We start from the raw sequence: 17,767 nt of genomic DNA on the forward strand, positions 1-17,767 counted from the left end.
TCCTCTTTTCCTGCTGCCTTCAACTTTTCCTAGCATTATTGTCTTTTCCATTGACTTTTGTCTTCTCATAGACTTCTGACTAGCTGCAGTGAAAACAGGGTTCTAGCCTAGATTGGCCCTTTGGACAGATCCAGCCTGGCTATTCATGTGTTCATATGTGAAATAGGCCCAGCCCCGTGGGAGCCAAAGGGAGGATTGCTGCTTGTGGTGCTGTTGAACCCTTTCAGGATTTCCCGATCTCTTTGTTTCCAGATGAGAAAGTTTTCCCCCGAAGTATTAAAACTCAGGGACTGAAAATTCACCAGCGCTTTCATTTTGCCAGTGCCCTGAAAAGAATGTCGGTCTTGGCTTCCTACGAGAAGGTCGGCTCCACTGATCTGTGCTACATTGCAACTGTGAAGGGAGCCCCGGAGACGCTGCACAGAATGGTGAGCAGAGGATGAAGGGTGTAACCTTTTATCAGCGGCCTCACCCTGGCATGCTGTTAGTCAGCATGGGACAAAATACAGGGGACAAGGGACGAGGCACAGGGAACAAGGGACGAGGCACAGGGACGATGTACAGGGAACAAGGGACGAGGTACAGGAACGAGGTATAGGGAACAAGGGACAGGGACGAGGTACAGGGACAAGGTACAGGAAATAAGGCACAGGGAACAAGGGACGAGGCACAGGGAACAAGGGACGAGGTACAGGGAACAAGGGACGAGGTATAGGGAACGAGGTACAGGGACAAGGTACCGGGAACAAGGAGGCCTGGGAGATCTCTCCTCCCCTTCAGTACTTGCTTCTGTTCCAGGCTGCCCTGGTTATGGAGAAGCACCTAAGCGCCTGGATGTGCCAGGTTGGATGACATGCCGAAGATAGGCTTTTGTGAGCCACAGCTCACTTTAGATACAGCTAGAATGTGCCTTTAGATACAGCTAGAATGTGTTCTATCCTTAAACAGAGAAGAGAGAGTTAGACACACAATTACAATGTAAATGTCAAAAGCCAGTAAAGGACATTGGCAGCCGTGATTGGATTCGGTGTAATATGCAGAGGGGTTGTATGCATGGAAATTTCTCTGCTTCAGGATAGATGGACTCACATTCTAGCTGTTATCTGAAGAAGTGAGCTGTGGCTCACGAAAGCTCATACCCTGCCAGAAATGTTGTTAGTCTTGAAGGTGCTACTGGACTCTTGCTCTATTCTGCTGCTGACAGACTAACATGGCGACCCATTGTGAAAATAGGCTGGCCGCCTGAACTCCAAACACGAAATAGAATTGAAACATAAAAAGCATACCATGTGAATAGGGTAGGTCGCCTCCAAAGCATGGCTTCAACGTGAAACTGGCCGAGCAGGAGTTCCCAGCCTTCTCCCTCCTGCGACATTCCCTTCGAAATTCTCCTGGGGGAGGGGGATTAAGGGCTCCTCAGGAATGCTGTGGGAGCCAAGTGAGGGTTTGTGCTAGAAGGGGGAAATCTCCCCTCTGCCAACAGAAGTGATGTCCCGCCAATGCCTGACTGCTTTTTCCTGGGTACATTGAGGTCCTGTAGTATGCTTGTAGAGTTGTGTATGTATATTTTGGGATTGCATTATAAAATCATAAAATTGTAGTTTAGGATCTTTCTATTTATCTATATCTATGTGTGTGTGTGTTAAGTGCTGTCAAGTCGCTTCCGACTCATGGCGACCCTATGAATCAGCGTCATCCAAAATGTCCTATTTTTGACAGCCTTGCTCAGGTCTTGCAAATTGAGGGCTGTGTCTTCCTTTATTGAGTCAATCCATCTCTTGCTGGGTCTTCCTCTTTTCCTGCTGCCCTCAACTTTTCCTAGCATGACTGTCTTTTCTAGTGACTCTTGCCTTCTCATAACGTGACCAAAATACGATCGCCTCAGTTGAGTCATTTTAGCTTCTAGGGTCAGTTCAGGCTTGATTTGATCTAGAACCCACTGATTTGTTTTGGCAGTCCACGGTATCCGTAACACTCTCCTCCAACACCACATTTCAAAGGAGTCTACTTTCTTCCTGTCAGCGTTCTTCATAGTCCAGCTTTCACACCCATACATAGTAATAGGGAATACGATAGCATGAATTAACCTACTCTATCTGTATGTATATATATAGTGGCCTTGTTTTGCTCCTTTTTCTTTACTACAAGTATTGCAGCATCGGTTGTGTATTTTTACTGTTACCAGTGAAGTCATGCCACTGGCTCCGCCTCTTCCTGTTCTGTGACTCGGATATCCTGTGCCGACAGCTGAGCGTTCCCATGGTCTGGAAGAGTTCAGTGCCACTGAGCCGGTAGCTTTGCTGCTCCGATGTGGCCGTGCCCTTCCGAGCTTCATCATGACGGCCCCTCTTTTTTTCTCCTGCAGTTCTCCCAGTGCCCAAGCAGCTACAACGTTATCCACACGGAGATCTCGCGTGAGGGAGCCAGGGTTCTAGCGCTTGGCTATAAGGAATTGGGGCACCTCACTCACCAGCAGGTCAGTTTGACTTTTTCCTTTGTGGACAGCGCCGGCTAGTGCATCGCACAGGCTCAGTTCAGGAGCCAGGCATGATAAAAGATGCATCTGTGCTTACTGCTGTGGCTGGTTTCCTGGGGGCTAGATAGCACCCCACAGGATTTCTCCCATCCAAGTTTCTCCCTTGCCCTAGTGCAGGGCTTCTTAAACCTTTTCCACTCGCGACCCCTTTTCGCCCGAGAAATTTTTACGTGACCCCGGGTATATGCAAATTAGTATGCAAATTTGCTTTAGTCTTTAATAAATGGTAAAATTATATATATATATACACACACACACACATACACACACACACACACACACACACCAAAGAATTGTTTTAAAATAAATTTCTTTATGATTTATTATCAGTAAACATTTGATTTGTATACCTATTTTATATACCTATAACATAGAATCAGAGTTGGAAGGGACTACCAGGGTCATCTAATCCAACCTCCTGCATTGTGCAGGGGGTTGGGCTAGATGACCCTGGTGGTACCTTCCAACTCTATGATTCTATGATATGATATAGGTATATAAAATAGGTATACAAATCAAACATTTACTGTTTCTGTGGCGATCTCGTTCTGCCAGCGCCGTCGAACGGGGCTATCACCTTTGTTGTCTTTCTGTTTCACAGGCACGGGAGATCAAGCGGGAGGCCCTGGAGTGCGACCTTCGGTTTATGGGCTTCATTGTGGTGTCTTGCCCCCTCAAGGTGGACTCCAAGCCAGTTATCAGGGAAATCTTGAATGCGTCACATCGCGTGAGTGACAAGAAATGTTCTCGCTGAGGGGTGGCAGAAGGGCACCAGGAGTGGCGGCCGTAGGCAAGGTGACCCACCATCCTGCCTTCGCGCCTCCAGCTTTTCTACCGTCCACCCCCTTTTCCCACTGGGCTGGAGTCTCCTTTTCCTGCAGTTTTGAACATAAAGGAATTTTCTGCCGTAGTGGCCAGCACTTCAGCAAACCAAAGCACACCTGTGATAGAGAACGCAGAGATGTAGTATGGAATTCCTCTTCCACACACTTTAACCGTTCTCTGGTTGGTGATGGGGACGTGCCCTCTGGCAATCAGGAACTTACTTAAGTTCACAATCGATCCTTGTGTTAATATTTATGTAGACTCTCTGCAGAGGAACTTGCAGAATGAGACATGAGTAATATGTAGTACAACATCCTGTTTTGAACGGGCTGGCCAGATTCTTCTAGGAAGGCTAGTCTAAGCATAAAGGCCAAATACCTCTCTCCTGTTGTGGTTTTTCCCCCCACAGTTTGGGCTGCTTCCAAACATGGAGGCTTCATTTTCCACCCATGGCTAAATGAAGATTCTCCCACCATAGAAGTTGGTCCCAGGGCCAGAGCCCCCCCCCTTCCTGTGAAGTTTAATGGGAGGGAGATATAGGTCATTCTTCCTCCGGGGAGGGGTTTTCCCCCCACCCCCAAAAAAATCTTTTGCATGCAGTGAGGTACTGTGTCTCCAGGGCTTAGGTCTGAGAGCTTCTGAGGAAATTCCAGCTCAGTAGCCGCATTAGTCTGCCACAGCCAAAACAATAATGTCCAAGTAGAGCATTTTCAAAAACAACAGTGAGTTGGTGGGGAGGCGTTTTATTTTATTTTTATTTTTCCATTTCTAACCCATCCTCCCCAGCAGCAGCCAGTTCAGGGCAGGTAGCAGCACTTTAAAAAGGTAAAGGTCCCCTGTGCAAGCACCGGGTCATTCCTGACCCATGGGGTGACATCACATCCCAACGTTTACTAGGCAGACTGTGTTTACGGGGTGGTTTGCCAGTGCCTTCCCCAGTCATCTTCCCTTTACCCCCAGCTAGCTGGGTACTCATTTTACCGACCTCGGAAGGATGAGTCAACCTTGAGCCGGCTACCTGAAACCAACTTCCATCGGGATCGAACTCAGGTCATGCTCCAAGCTTGGACTGCAGTACTGCAGCTTACCACTCTGCGCCACGAGGCTCCTAGCAGCACTTAAAACCATACATCAAATCACGTCAGTGTCAATAAACGATCAACAACAAAAGCCCTATAACTTAAAATCATTAAAATCAAAATTATGTAACAGTAGTTGAACCCACAGTAAAACGTGCAATAGATTCTGATGTGGAGGTATGTGACCTGAAGGAGGCTGTGTTTCCAAAAATGTTTGTTTTTTTCCTCAAATGCTTTTCCGGGGGCGGGGGAGGAGCATGAATTTGAACCACATGCACTTTTGAGCTTATTCCGCTTATTTGTGTGTGAGATGCCCACATTGTGGTTTAAATGACGTCTAATCCGAAATCTGAGTACTGCCGAGCTCGGTCTGTCCGGCCTCTAGACTCTGCGTCTGCGGGACCAGCCCAAGCCATCTGTCGTGTGACAGCGCTCCTTTCCAAGCCGTCCTGTTCTACGTTCCTCAGGTAGTGATGATCACAGGGGACAACCCGCTGACGGCTTGCCACGTGGCCCAGGAGCTTCACTTCACCCAGAAGGAGGAGACACTCATCTTGCAGCCACCAAGCAGCCAAGGTAGAGAGACTGGGGGTCAACACAGTGGAGGGCACTGCTGGTACTTTGAGCAGAGCGTGCAGTGCCAGATCGGGAGCCGGAGGTGGGCTGTCCTGGCCGGTAGGGGGGCATGCCTTGGAGCAGCAGCTCTGCAAGGTGGAGCCAGGAGCCGGGCTGTTCATAGGTCATAGAGTCATGGAGTGGGAAAGGATCACCAGGGTCATGTAGTCCAACCTCCTGCACAATGCAGAAAATTCACAACTACCTCCCCCACACCCACACCCAGTGACCCCCTACTCCACGCCCAGAAGATGGAAAAAAAACCCAAAAAAAACCTCCAGGATCCCAGGCCAATCTGGCCTGGAGGGAAATGGCTTCCTGACCCCAAAGTGGTGACCACTACCCTGGGCATGCAAGAAAGGGCCACGAGAGCCAAACACTGATGCAGACCTTCCTGCTCTCCCTCTCATGAACTGCCTACGTTCACAGAATCAGCATTGTTGACAGATGGCCATCTAGCCTTTGCTTAAAAATCTCCAGGGAAGGAGAGCCCACCCCCTCCTGAGGAAGCCTGTTCCACTGAGGAACTGCTCTGTCAGGAAGTTCTTCCTAATGTTTAGCCAGAAACTCTTTTGATTTAATTTCAAGCCGTTGGTTCTGGTCAGACCCTCTGGGGCAACAGAAAACAACTCGGCACCATCCTCTATACAACAGCCCTTCAAATCCTTGAACATGGTTATATCACCTCTCAATCGTCTCCTGAGAGGTGATGTTAAACAGGAGCTCTCAGGATAGAAGCTTCTAGGACTCAACTCATCTTGTTTGCCTACTGACTGCAATGACAGTCTGTACTCTGATCTCTTTGGCCTTTTATGCATGGGTTGGATCTCCCTGCTGGGGGAAATTGTATGCATTGGCTTGAATGATCAGGGACGAAACTGTGTGCTAATCGAACCATGAATACAGAAAAGCAGTCTCCCAATCTCAGATCAAGTCCCACCCCTTTAAATGCTGCTCTGTAATTGGCTTACAGTGAGAGAAGATTTCCTTCCCCCCCAAACACAACTGCCGCATAAAAAAGCATTTTAAAAACAAAAAACGTATCTGAAAGAAGGGGGTGGAGAAATCCAAGCATCACTTTAAAAAGGCCTTTCTTTTGCTCAGAAAGAGCTCCAAGGTAGCAGGAAGCACTTGAATCCCCGCCTCTTTACACACTGCTTCGTGATTGGCTGTGAGAGAAGCCAATCTTCTGTGTTTCCCCCTAATGCAGTATGCACGCTCTGTGACTCCAGAATGAGCCAGGATGAATGGTTTAATTCGGGCCAGAGGAGGAATGGGAAAAGCCGGGTTCGTTTTGCTTCGAAACAGTGTTGAGTTTCCAAGGAATGAGAGCGTGCACACTGAAAAATTTGATCCTGGCTAAAACAGGGAATAAAAGAGGGTTAAAGCGACCATGCATAAATGACCGGAGTGACACAGAGCCGCAGAGTTTGGAGGGAAGGGGATGCTGGCGCCTGAGAAATCAGAGCTTTGCAACGTCATAGCATGGGAGTGGAGCCCGGGGGAACGCTCTGCCAAAAGGACAACCCCTCGGGTTCTGCTCTGCTGTTTTTGCTGCCTTAATCTGAACATCCCCCGTTACAGATTCCAGCTGGCAGTGGCAGTCCATCAGCGGCACCATCACTCTCCCGATCACGCCACATTGTGTGCAGGAGCTGACCAAGAACCACAACCTGTGTGTCACGGGCGAAGGGCTCTCCCAGTTGCAGGCCACTGACTCGCAGCTCCTGCTGAGGCTCATCCCGCACGTTCAGGTCTTTGCCCGCGTCGCGCCCAAGCAGAAGGTGAGAGGCGTTTCCCTGCCATAGAGCTCCTAAGGCCCCTTAGATCCTCCCAATCAGCCCGGAAGCCAGTCTACAGATGAATCGGGGCGCCTTTATTTTCTGACCAGTGAGTGTCACATGCACACAGCCACCAGCATAGTTATAGAGCAGTGGGTCTCTTGTGCACCCTGTGACTCAGTGGAACACAACCTGGAAAGTCAGATCTTTTGAGGCGATGGAGGGCCTATTCAAACTGCCTTGATAATCCGCGGGAGCATCAGGTTGCTAATGGATTTTTTGTGTCAGTTCAGACACGACCAGTTTGGCTCCTGGCTGATAACGGATTTTTTGTTATCCTGTTCAAAGCCGCTCGTGTCCCATTCGCTAAGCGAGGCTGAGCCGGTTTTTATGAAAACGGCTATCAACTGTTTTCAGTTCTTCCTTGCTCCTCTGAATCTCTTCAGTGTGCTGTTTGAACTGCCTGGAGCAGTTCAAAGGACTGCAATGGTTTTCCGGCCTTTTTTGCTGGTGTGTTCTTTCTCGGCCTTTTTTTTTTTTTAACGTTCTGAGATTTGTGTTATAGCGCTATAGCAAATCTCAGAATGTTGTTTTTTTTAAGCCGGAAAAGAACGCACCAGCAAAAAAGGCGGGGAAAACAATTGTGGGGCTCTTTGAACTAGTCAGAGCACTTTAGAGATGGCTCATAGACAGGTTGAAATGAGCTGTATGAACGCCCATCCTTGTATCACTTTATTGCAAACTGGGCCAACAACGGGTGACATCTGGTTTAGAATGGCAATCTGAATAGGGCCAGAGAGTGCTGGACAGACAAGAACACCAATCGCTGTTGCCCCAGAAAAGGCTACTGTGAAACCTTTAGCCAGTCGCTGTGTTTCAGCCCAACCCGTCTGATCGGGTACTTTCATACACTCTGAATAATGCATTTTGTAATTGGGTTTTACTGTGTGAAATGGCACAATCCACTTGCAAACGATTGTTAAAATCCACTGAGTGTAGCTTGAAATGGCATTGTTCAGCGTGTTTGAAAGTGTCGGTGTTGTGCGGTGAGTTACGGGTGGAGCAGAGCTGTCATCATGGCTATAAATAAAATGGATACAGCAAATATATCTCATCAGAGCAACTCTTGCTGGTCGAGGACTTGCGCAGGCTTTTCGATGATGAAAAGCACGTATTCCCCACAATTCCTCTGTGGCGTTGTGGTTTGGAGCGGTGGAGTCTGATCTGGAGAACCGGGTTTGATTCCCCACTCCTCCGCATGAGCGGTGGATGCTAATCTGATGAGCCGGGTTGGTTTCCCCACTCCTACACACAAAGCCAGCTGGGTGACCTTGGGCTAGTCACAGCTCTCTCAGCCCCACCCACCTCACAGGGTGTCTGTTGTGGGGAAGGGAAGAAAAGGTTATTGTGAGCCGGTTTGATTCTTCCTTAAGTGGTAGAGAAAGTTGGCATATAAAAACCAACTCTTCTTCCAAACAGAAGAGGATTCCCCCTCCAGTGACGCTATAGCCAGGCATTCGCTGTCCTTCAGCGCTTCAACAGAGAGTACAAGCAAATGCCATGCAGACACAGCCAAAATTTGGCACAGCTGTTGGGAAAGCCTTTGCCTTCCCGCTGCACCCCTATCCCACCTTCCTGTCCAATTTTTCCCCGTTCAGCTTGTTTCCCACCTGCTAGTATCATAAATCCAACTGTTCAGAGGACAGTAGGCAGCCAGGTTGAACTTGCCCATTAACGATTTGGAAAGAGAAAGCAGCATTTAATCTTTGAGTGACTGCAGTAGAGGCATGACAACAGCATGAGAGAGGCATGCTGGGGCTCCTTCTGAGACTCTGTGCTTCCCAATGCAGGAATTTGTGATCACAACACTGAAGGGACTTGGCTACGTGACTCTGATGTGTGGGGATGGCACCAACGACGTGGGGGCTCTGAAACATGCCGATGTGGGTAAGTACCAACGGGAGCCCATTCCATGATGTTAGGCATTCATTCGGTGAAACGGGCTTGTTAAGATTGGAAAGGCTGTACAGCCATACTGGGCGAGGCAAAATTGGCCAAACAAGAACATAATCCTTGTAATGCCTTTCATTGGGCAAGCCAGATTAGCACAAAACACCCTGCAAGCTTCCACACCCACCAGGCCTCTTCATCACGCTTGATGTTACAAGATTTAAAACAATAGAAGGGTGATAGATAGATAATTTATTTGCTGCCCTTAGCCAGATAAAACAAGATAAAACAGGAAACATGGACTAAAATACTCTTACAAGCAAAAAATTACAGTCCAAGTCTTATAACACTTAAGGAAAAAAATTACAACTTAAGGAAAAAAATTACAACCGAGACACATCTGTCATTTGGCTAAGACTGTTCTATGGCGTCGAATTTTCATTGCTGCCGTGCAAAATTTCGCAACCTGAAGAGTGATTGAAGGATATTCCCCTTGTAGGAGCGCCTCAATCCTTTCTCCTGTCTTGTCAGGTCCCATACTCTATAAGAGGGGCTCAATAAACTTCGAACGGGGTAACGTATAAAAATTGCAGTTCAGGAGGGCATGCTCAATAGTTTCTAAGACCCTGATTTGCAGGGGCAGAATCTCTCCTCCCAGGGTATCTTCTTAAATTTCCCCTCTAGCATAGCAGATGGTAAGGCTGCACACCTGACCAGGGTAAAGGCCCTTCTATAATTATGTATCTCTAAATAGTGGAGATAGGCTGCTAGTGCTAGGATGTATTTAGAATGGATGGGTGCCATAAATAGAGGTGCCCTTGCTAAATCTGCTTGTCTCTCAATGTCTTTAATCCTTTGGGTTATAATTAATTTAGCTTGTTCCCACCCTAACTGAAGTAGTGCTAGGGGTGTAAAACCCAAGTTATTTGTCTTCTATGGCTATCACTCATTTTGAGCTAAAGGTGTCACAAAGGATCAGTGGGAGAAGACCCTTAGGATTGAAGTTGATTTTTAGCCAGAGATAGATCAAGGACAGGACAATCCTTGCCTCCACCTTCACCATGCCAGTTTCTAAATGGATCAAAGCATTTTGAACACATCTTGGCAATTGTAGGGCGGCTCTAAGGAACTTGGATTGCACACACTCAATGAGAGTAAGACAAGAGGGTGGAGAATCGAGTTGTGTTCCATATAGCATTTGTGCTAGGGTTTTCGCCTGATAAAGTTTGTGCTGCTGGAATATAATGTGCCCCTTTGGTCCAGAGGCAATTGATTATTAATCGAGCTGATCTTTCCCCCGAATTGGCTACATGGGTATTATGGAACCAGATGACTGGATTGTCGTTCCGATATTTATATTGGGTTACCTGTTCCAACATGTGGCCGTTAATGCTCCACCTCCTATATTTAGGACGTCTGCCAAAGGCCATGACTTTTGTTTTGTCGTAGTTAATCATCAAGCATTCCTTCTCTCAAAATGTTGCCACTCTCATAAGCGCCCTCCTTAGACCAACTGAGGTTCTTGAAAAAATTACGGCATCATCGACGTAGAGCAATATATGAATATGCCTGTCTGCCAATTTAGGAGGATGCAAATCCAGTGCGTTCAACGAACTAACTATATTGTTTATATAGTAGGCAACAATAGAAGGGTGGAAAGCAGATCTCTTAAGCCAGAGGTGTGGAGGTCTAGTGTTGCTGGCTTCCTCAGTAAAATGGAGACAAAAAGCAGCAATTGGTGCAAGGGGAAAATATTTAATAATTAAATTGCTCCTACACTTTTCGCATACGCTTCCTCGGGGATCCTTGTTTTTTGTCTCCATTTAGTTTGGTGCGGCTCTCTTTTCTTTGGTTCCTCAGTAAAATGCCAGCAGGCTGTAAACTTAACTTTATTGGTATGGTGTAGGGTTACAGCATGTTCTCTGAAAAGCTCTGGGGAGCCGTTGTAGGGAGGAACCAACTCAGTTGATGAACAGATTCTGATGACAAAGGTCAGCTTTTTTGTTTAAGGGTGTGGTCTGTTCGTGACACACCCTGCCTTTTTAAATATAAATTGGACCCATTCTCAGGCCTAATGATTCAACTGAGGTGCTTGTGTAATTAAGAGAATGCAGGTTTACTGTAATCCCAGAGTGGTGCAGTGGTTAAGAGCGAGGGATTCTAATCTGGAGAACCAGATTCAATTCCCCACTCCTCCCCGTGAAGCCTGCTGGGTGACCTTGGGCCAGTCACAACTCTCTCCGAACCCTCTCAGCCCACGCGGAGGCAGGCAATGGCAACCTCTCTCCGAACATCTCGTGCCTTGAAAACCTTAAAGGGCCATAAGTCAGCTGTGGCTTGACGGCACTTTCCACCACCACAGGTTTAATGTAACTTGTGTTTCAAATTCTCAGACTTAGTAAGGAGAATAGATTTATGGGCTTGGATTTAAGAAGGGTTCCATTGATGGGTTGCGAAAGCTTTCTCGTCTCCCCTTCCTGCTGCAGTCCAAAATGTCCCCACGTGTTGTTTCTAGGGGTTTCCTGTCCCCCAGGAGCAGCGTTTGGTGGGACATTTTGATCTGCAGAGGGAGAGACGAGAAAGTCACCTTTCGTGGGTAAAAATAGCCATTCCTACCTATTTTGTATTTGTTTCCAAAAATTGGATGCGAGTTTTTTTCTCTGCCTACTTTAAGTTCTGCAAGCTTTTGCATTTGAGCGTTCTTATATTGTGGGCATTAAAGGATTATGCCAATTTTTCACGGTTATGGTTCTTTGCTGCTGTGGAGATTGGTTATTAGATTGTACCGCTTCTTCCTCACTATGCCCCCACTGTAAGGCCCTTATGACCACGGAACTCCAAAAGACATTTGGGCCTGACGGCAGTCCGCCTGTCAATTCCTCGCATCTTCTCTCCCTTCAGTGATCTGATCTGTCCTTGCAGGAGTGGCTTTGCTGGCCAACGCGCCTGAAAGGCTCCCTGAGCGTCGGAAGCGACCCCGCGATGGGCCTGCCGACGGGAGGCCCACCTTGCCGCCCTCCTCTTCCTTGTCTGGGAGCAACATGAGACCCACCTCCCGAGCTGCCAAGCACCGGCTCATGTCACACCGGGAGGAGCAGCTTGCCATGCAGCGGGTAGGTGGCTCGAGCTCTCTCTAGCTGTCTGCGGCAAGGATCCTCTTCCTTTCCAGAGTGACTGGCCCTCCGGATGGGGCTCCATCTGAAGCCCTGCTGTGTATTGACACTTCTTCCCCTTCTTCCTCCTTCCAACAGGAAAGGATCAGCCAGGTGCTGAAGGACCTGGAAGAGGAACAAGTTCCCATCGTGAAGCTGGGCGATGCCAGCATAGCAGCCCCTTTCACCTCCAAGCTCTCCTCTATCCAGTGTAGTAAGTGCAGAGGGGAGGGAGTCTGTCTTGATGGTCTCCTGCCATACAGCTGCTTTGTCCGCCTTGGAGATGCTGGGGGACACACCCACCCCCCGATCCAGGGTTATCCAGGTTATCCTCAGGGCATCTTCACGCTTCATGCCCAAAGCCTCTTTTAAGCCTCCTTTGCACCACTAGCGATGAGGCTGTCCGTGTGGAATGTTTAATATTTCATGAAGCAGAAGTCAGATTTCACATTGTGTCAGGGGAAATACCAAAAGCATGAGGTGGTCTCTAAGTTCGCAACGGGAGTTTCTGTTGAACTAGATAATGGTGTAAGGAGCCCCGTGGCGCTGAGCGGTAAGCTGCAGTACTGTAGTAAAAAAACTCTGCTCACAACCTGAGTTTGATCCCAACGGAAGTCGGTTTCAGGTAGCCGGCTCAAGGTTGACTCAGCCCTTCAGCCTTCCAAGGTCGGCAAAATGAGTACCCAGCTCGTCACTGGGGGTAAAGGGAAGATGACTGGGGAAGGCACTGGCAAACCACCCCGCAAACAAAGTCTGCCTAGTAAACGTCAGGATGTGACGTCACCCCATGGGTCAGGAATGGCCCGGTGCTTGCACAGGGGACCTTTACCTTTTTAGATAAAGTTGCAGCTAATGGGAATGGCCAGGGTAGGGCTAGAACAATACTGCATCCTGTCCTCTCCGGGGCCCTCTTTGCCAGGGCTGAAAGCAGAGATCCGAACAACCGAGGCGTCCTTTCTCTCTCTGCAGTCTGCCACGTGATCAAGCAGGGCCGCTGCACCCTGGTCACCACCCTCCAAATGTTCAAGATCCTGGCGCTGAACGCCCTCATCTTGGCCTACAGCCAAAGTGTCCTTTACTTGGAAGGGGTCAAGTTCAGCGATTTCCAGGCGACGCTGCAGGGGCTGCTGCTGGCTGGCTGCTTCCTCTTCATCTCCCGATCCAAGGTAAAGGGAGGCTGACGGGGTGCCTGAGCAAAATTGTATGCCCTGGGTCAAGTCTCACACGGGGCTTCAGTGATGGCACGGGTGCTGCCTGGTGGTCCCTTCCAACTCTATGATTCTGACCAGTCTTCCCGACACCTGGAGCTGTGTGTGTCCTACATAAAAATAAGCAAGCAGGGAATCTTGGCTTTAAAGCATCTGTCTGCAGAAGCAGGGCTTGACAGTATTGGCAGTGCCCTAGAAATCTCAGAAACGAGCATGAAGATGTGTGCTCCTTAAGCCCCAGTGTCTCTGTGGCTGCTTTTCCAAACCACGTAACACGTAGCTTGCTTCAACAAGCTTTGCCGAACTCACACCCTGACTTCTACATCTAGTTAGCTGTTTAATGGATCTGGGGTTGTTCTGAAACCCTCCAGTTAAATTTGACTACAACGAAGATGATTGGACCTTGGTCTGATCCAGCATGGCCTTTCTTATGGTCAAGACTTTCTGTTCCTTGGCTCCATCATCAACCAAAAGGAAGAAAAAATGGATACTAGTCACAGTGCATACCTATTCTCGCCAGTATCAGAGGAGCATGCCTATTCTATGTGATGTGGAACCCAGGCAGGTTAATGCTGCTGCAGTTGTCTTGTTTGTGAGCTTTGTACAGGCTCCTGGTTGGCCACTGTGTGAATGGACTGCTGGACTTGATGGACCTTGGTCTGATCCACCATGGCCTTATGTTCTTATTACATAATTTTGATTTAAATATAATTATGCAATGATGTGTTTTACATGGTTCTTTGTATTTGTGATTACTGTGGCCTGTCGACAGCTTTTGTTTCCTTTATTCGGGGCCGCTTTCAGAGTTGTCCAGAATGCCTTATAGTCAGCACCACGTAGCCGGCTCCCCAAATACTAGCAGGAGGAAAAAAGAACCACAGAGAGCAGCTGATGGAGCTCTGATCCTGACTCTTCCTCTTGTTTCCAGCCTCTCAAGACCCTCTCCCGAGAGCGTCCCCTCCCCAATATCTTCAACCTGTACACGGTTCTTACAGTGCTGCTGCAATTCCTGGTTCATTTCCTCAGCCTGGTTTATTTATACCGAGGAGCACAGGCCCGCAGTGACCCAAAGTGAGTGCTGTTTACATTTAAGCCTGAAATTGTAAAGCTGTAAAGGAAGATTCTTCAGCGGTGAAACGAGTAGCAGTTTATTGGGACATGAGCAAAATATATGTAAGAGAGCTAAATTTGCATGAATTACTGATATGCGTAACCTGAATGATAAATCTGAGTATCCACTGAAGCGCCAAGCATGCTCGAGTCCAGCTCTCAAGGACCGTTCTCTGTTTCTTTAAGGAAAGAAGAATTTGTGGATCTCTACAGGGAGTTTGAGCCCAGTCTTGTGAACAGCACTGTTTACATCATGTCCATGGCTATGCAAATGGCCACATTTGCCATCAACTATAAGGTAGGGGGGTGCCTAGACTTCTCTCGAGTTGCCAGACAGTAGTGGGTGTCCACAATTCACTTCTGTTCCTGTCACCCAGCAAGGTGCTTAGTTTTAGGCCCGTGCTCCAAAAGATGTGCAAGTCAGCGAGCAGAAGGGAATGACTGAGATGTTATGGCTTAGGGCGTAAATCTAAGAGCTGGGTACGGATAATCTTGTTCTGGACCCATGAGGCTAAGCCTGAAGACTGAGAAAAGGTTGCCTAGTTCCCAAGAAGAAAGTCTAGAATGCACGCATTGGGATTCTCCTCCCTTACATCCGTGCAGAATGGTTTGCATAAAATTAAGTGGATTAGATGACCCACCGTGGCATTGCGCCTTTTGGGTTCTTAGTAATAGATCATGGGTGTCAAAACATAAGGCCCATTTTAAGCATGTTTGTATTTTAAGTAAAAATGATATCATTAATTGGCTTTGCCTGTGTCTTCTATAAAGTTTGTATTTCCAGTACCTGGCATTAAATTTTATGGTACGCGTGCCCGACCAAGTGACATTTTTGTCTTATCTGTCCCTCGTAACAAATGAGTTTGACACCCCTGGGTTAGATATTAGATGCAAATCCTTATGTGTTGGCTTTTTACTTTGGAGGTCTTTTCAATCCTTGTCTCTGTTGCTCCAGGGTCACCCGTTTATGGAAAGTCTGCGGGAAAACAAACCTCTGCTGTGGAGCATTATCTTGTCAGGGCTGGCAATTGTCGCCCTGTTGACAGGCTCCTCCCCAGAGTTCAATGAACAGTTTGGACTGGTGGATATCCCAATGGAGGTGAGCAGTTGCCTGGCAGCTCTTTCTTCCAGAATTGTGTGTCAGGATTTTCCTGCCTTGGGTGGAAGCGTTTATGAATGTGTCAGTGATGTACAGTGGCCTGTGTTGTATCCTAGAAAATGGGAAGATTCTAGGGAAATCTAAGGCCCAGTGGTTTTGTCTGAACTTAGTAGTACATGTAAGTAGTACACGAAGGTCTGCTTCGGAGAGATAGTCATCTTCTGGCCTTTGGAAACGGCGGCAGTAGCCATGCCTTCCGAGGGTTAGAGTAGATAAAGGACAGATCTACAAGGTAAGGAGGGAGGACGAAGGGGACAGAATTTTTATTTTTAAGGTACAGATAAGATTAAGGTAAGACAAATTAGGGTAGATAGAAGTAGAAATTTCCCTATGCTAACTAGAAAACTACAGCAGCTCTGCTGTATACAAACAGTCCCCAGGAGAGAAGCTGGTGCTATTCCCGCCCTAGGAGACAGGAAATTGAAAATTAGTCCTACCTCCCCTAGCAATGGGTGTGAATAATCCGAGCTGCAAGCTGCCCTTCCCTCAGAGCGGGAAAGCTCTTGACAGACTGGGTACAGCTTTTGCACAGCTTTTTTTTTTTTTTTTTGCCAACCCTCTGGTTTAAAGCATGCTTACAGTAGGATCTTTATAAGGGAAAAATTGCCTGAAGTATCTGAACTGTGACAGCTACAAGTATGCTTGGCTAGAGAGAAAGTCAGTTGTATCCTAGGTACTGGGCCTCCAAGTCTGACTCCAGAGCGATGGAGTTCAGCAAAAGTTACTTTTTAGGGGAAATTCTGGGGGCAGGAGTATTATGCCTGAGGAAATCAGATCATGAGACGGGTTGACGGATTTCCTAATTTGTAATTAATATATTTCCTGATCAAGTACTCAACAAATTGGATGGCTGCAGCAACTGCAACATAGGAAAAGTCAGTCTTAACCTGCTCTGAAAGCAGCTCCCAGGCTGCTGCAAATTAGCACTTCAGCTCTTACCAGGAATTTTATGGTCCGCTAACTTACATTCAAGGATTATGGCACAGTAGCCAGCAAGCTTCTGTAAAACAGAGGATAACAGTACAGTAGCTACGAGACATCTTGAACTGGTATCTGAGGTCCGGGTGATAGATTACTGAAGCGGTCCTTTGTGCCCTATCAGTAGAAGCAAAGAATGGAGGATTAATACTAGAACTAAACATGTGGATTTAGGATATTTTCTCCTCCCCTGTAAAGTAGATGCCTAGAACAGGGGTGTCAAGCATAAGAATTGTTTTTTATATGCCAACTTTACCACTTAAGGAAGAATCAAACGGGCTTACAATCACCTTCCCTTCCCCTCCCCACAACAGACACCCTGTGAGGTAGGTGAGGCTGAGAGAGCTCCAGGAGAACTGTGACTAGCCCAGGGTCTCTCAGCTGGCTTCATGTGTAGGAGCGGGGAAACTAATCCAGTTCACCAGATTAGTATCCACCGCTCACATGGAGTGGGGAATCAAACCCGGTTCTCCAGATCAGAGTCCACCTCTCCAGACCACCACTACACCACACTGGCTCCCATGAGCCAGATACAGCCGCTTGAGAGCTCTTATCCAGCCCACAGGGCAGCCACCCCCCGCCCTCCTCAATCTGGGCTGTTGAGGCATGGGCTGGCCCCACCAAGTAACGTTTATGTCATATCTGGTCCTCGTAACAATTGAGTTTGACACCCCTGGCCAAGAAGGGATGTTTAAAGCCCCCTCCCCTAGGGTGGCATCAGGTTGGTATGCTGTTTCGACAGTCATTCTTGCAAATGGTCAGAGTTGTAAGGGACTGTCTTTTCTGTCTGTTTCAGTTTAAGCTAGTCATCACCCAAGTCCTGATGGCCAATTTCTTCCTTGCCTTGATGGTGGACAGAATCCTGCAGTTCTTCCTAGGCAGCACAAAGCTCAAAGTGCCTTCCTGAGACGGATCCCATTCTCCCCTGGCAGATGTGAAGAACAAACACAAGGGAACAACCGGCACACAGCATTGCAAGAGGAATATTTATTCTTGTGACGGTGGACTGGCCTTTCCATCCGGTTTGGCGCTGGGGTGCAGTTTGAAGTGTTCAGTTTTGAAAACCACAATAAAAGACTGGGGCGGGGGGGAGGAGAGAAATACGGCCACACTAACTTTCAATGTTTCTCAGCCGTGACAGCCCCTGTTGATTTTTGTATTTGCCCTTCTGCTCCTGGAAAAGTGGTCATGGATTTGGTAATTAAACCGATCAGTACATTTTGAAATATGGCTGAAAGTTTTGCTGCATGGTGCTTGTGTTATGTCTTCCTTTTTTCCTTACTTTGGGAGGCTTGATGACACAGGTGATTCCGTAGTGAACGGCTTTTTAAAGAATATTTGCCCGGTGCTAGATAAACTAGGCAGTTGAGGTTT

General features: G+C 47.7%; 1 protein-coding gene across 1 annotated transcript in view; it reads left to right on the plus strand.

Annotated features, from left to right (window-relative positions):
• Positions 1-17,477, plus strand: part of ATP13A1 (ATPase 13A1) — a 41,776-nt gene extending 24,299 nt beyond the window's left edge. The window contains exons 11-23 of the mRNA XM_056853836.1: positions 253-428; positions 2,366-2,476; positions 3,138-3,263; positions 4,908-5,016; positions 6,640-6,839; positions 8,687-8,783; positions 11,709-11,899; positions 12,038-12,152; positions 12,908-13,104; positions 14,075-14,217; positions 14,443-14,554; positions 15,212-15,355; positions 17,190-17,477. Of these exons, the coding sequence (XP_056709814.1) occupies positions 253-428; positions 2,366-2,476; positions 3,138-3,263; positions 4,908-5,016; positions 6,640-6,839; positions 8,687-8,783; positions 11,709-11,899; positions 12,038-12,152; positions 12,908-13,104; positions 14,075-14,217; positions 14,443-14,554; positions 15,212-15,355; positions 17,190-17,300 (1,832 nt within the window). The 3' untranslated portion in view covers positions 17,301-17,477. The remainder of the gene's footprint in view (positions 1-252; positions 429-2,365; positions 2,477-3,137; positions 3,264-4,907; positions 5,017-6,639; positions 6,840-8,686; positions 8,784-11,708; positions 11,900-12,037; positions 12,153-12,907; positions 13,105-14,074; positions 14,218-14,442; positions 14,555-15,211; positions 15,356-17,189) is intronic.
• The last annotated feature ends 290 nt before the right edge of the window (positions 17,478-17,767 follow it).

The sequence above is a fragment of the Euleptes europaea genome, chromosome 1, assembly GCF_029931775.1.
Source record: "Euleptes europaea isolate rEulEur1 chromosome 1, rEulEur1.hap1, whole genome shotgun sequence".
Classification (NCBI taxonomy): Eukaryota; Metazoa; Chordata; class Lepidosauria; order Squamata; family Sphaerodactylidae; genus Euleptes; species Euleptes europaea.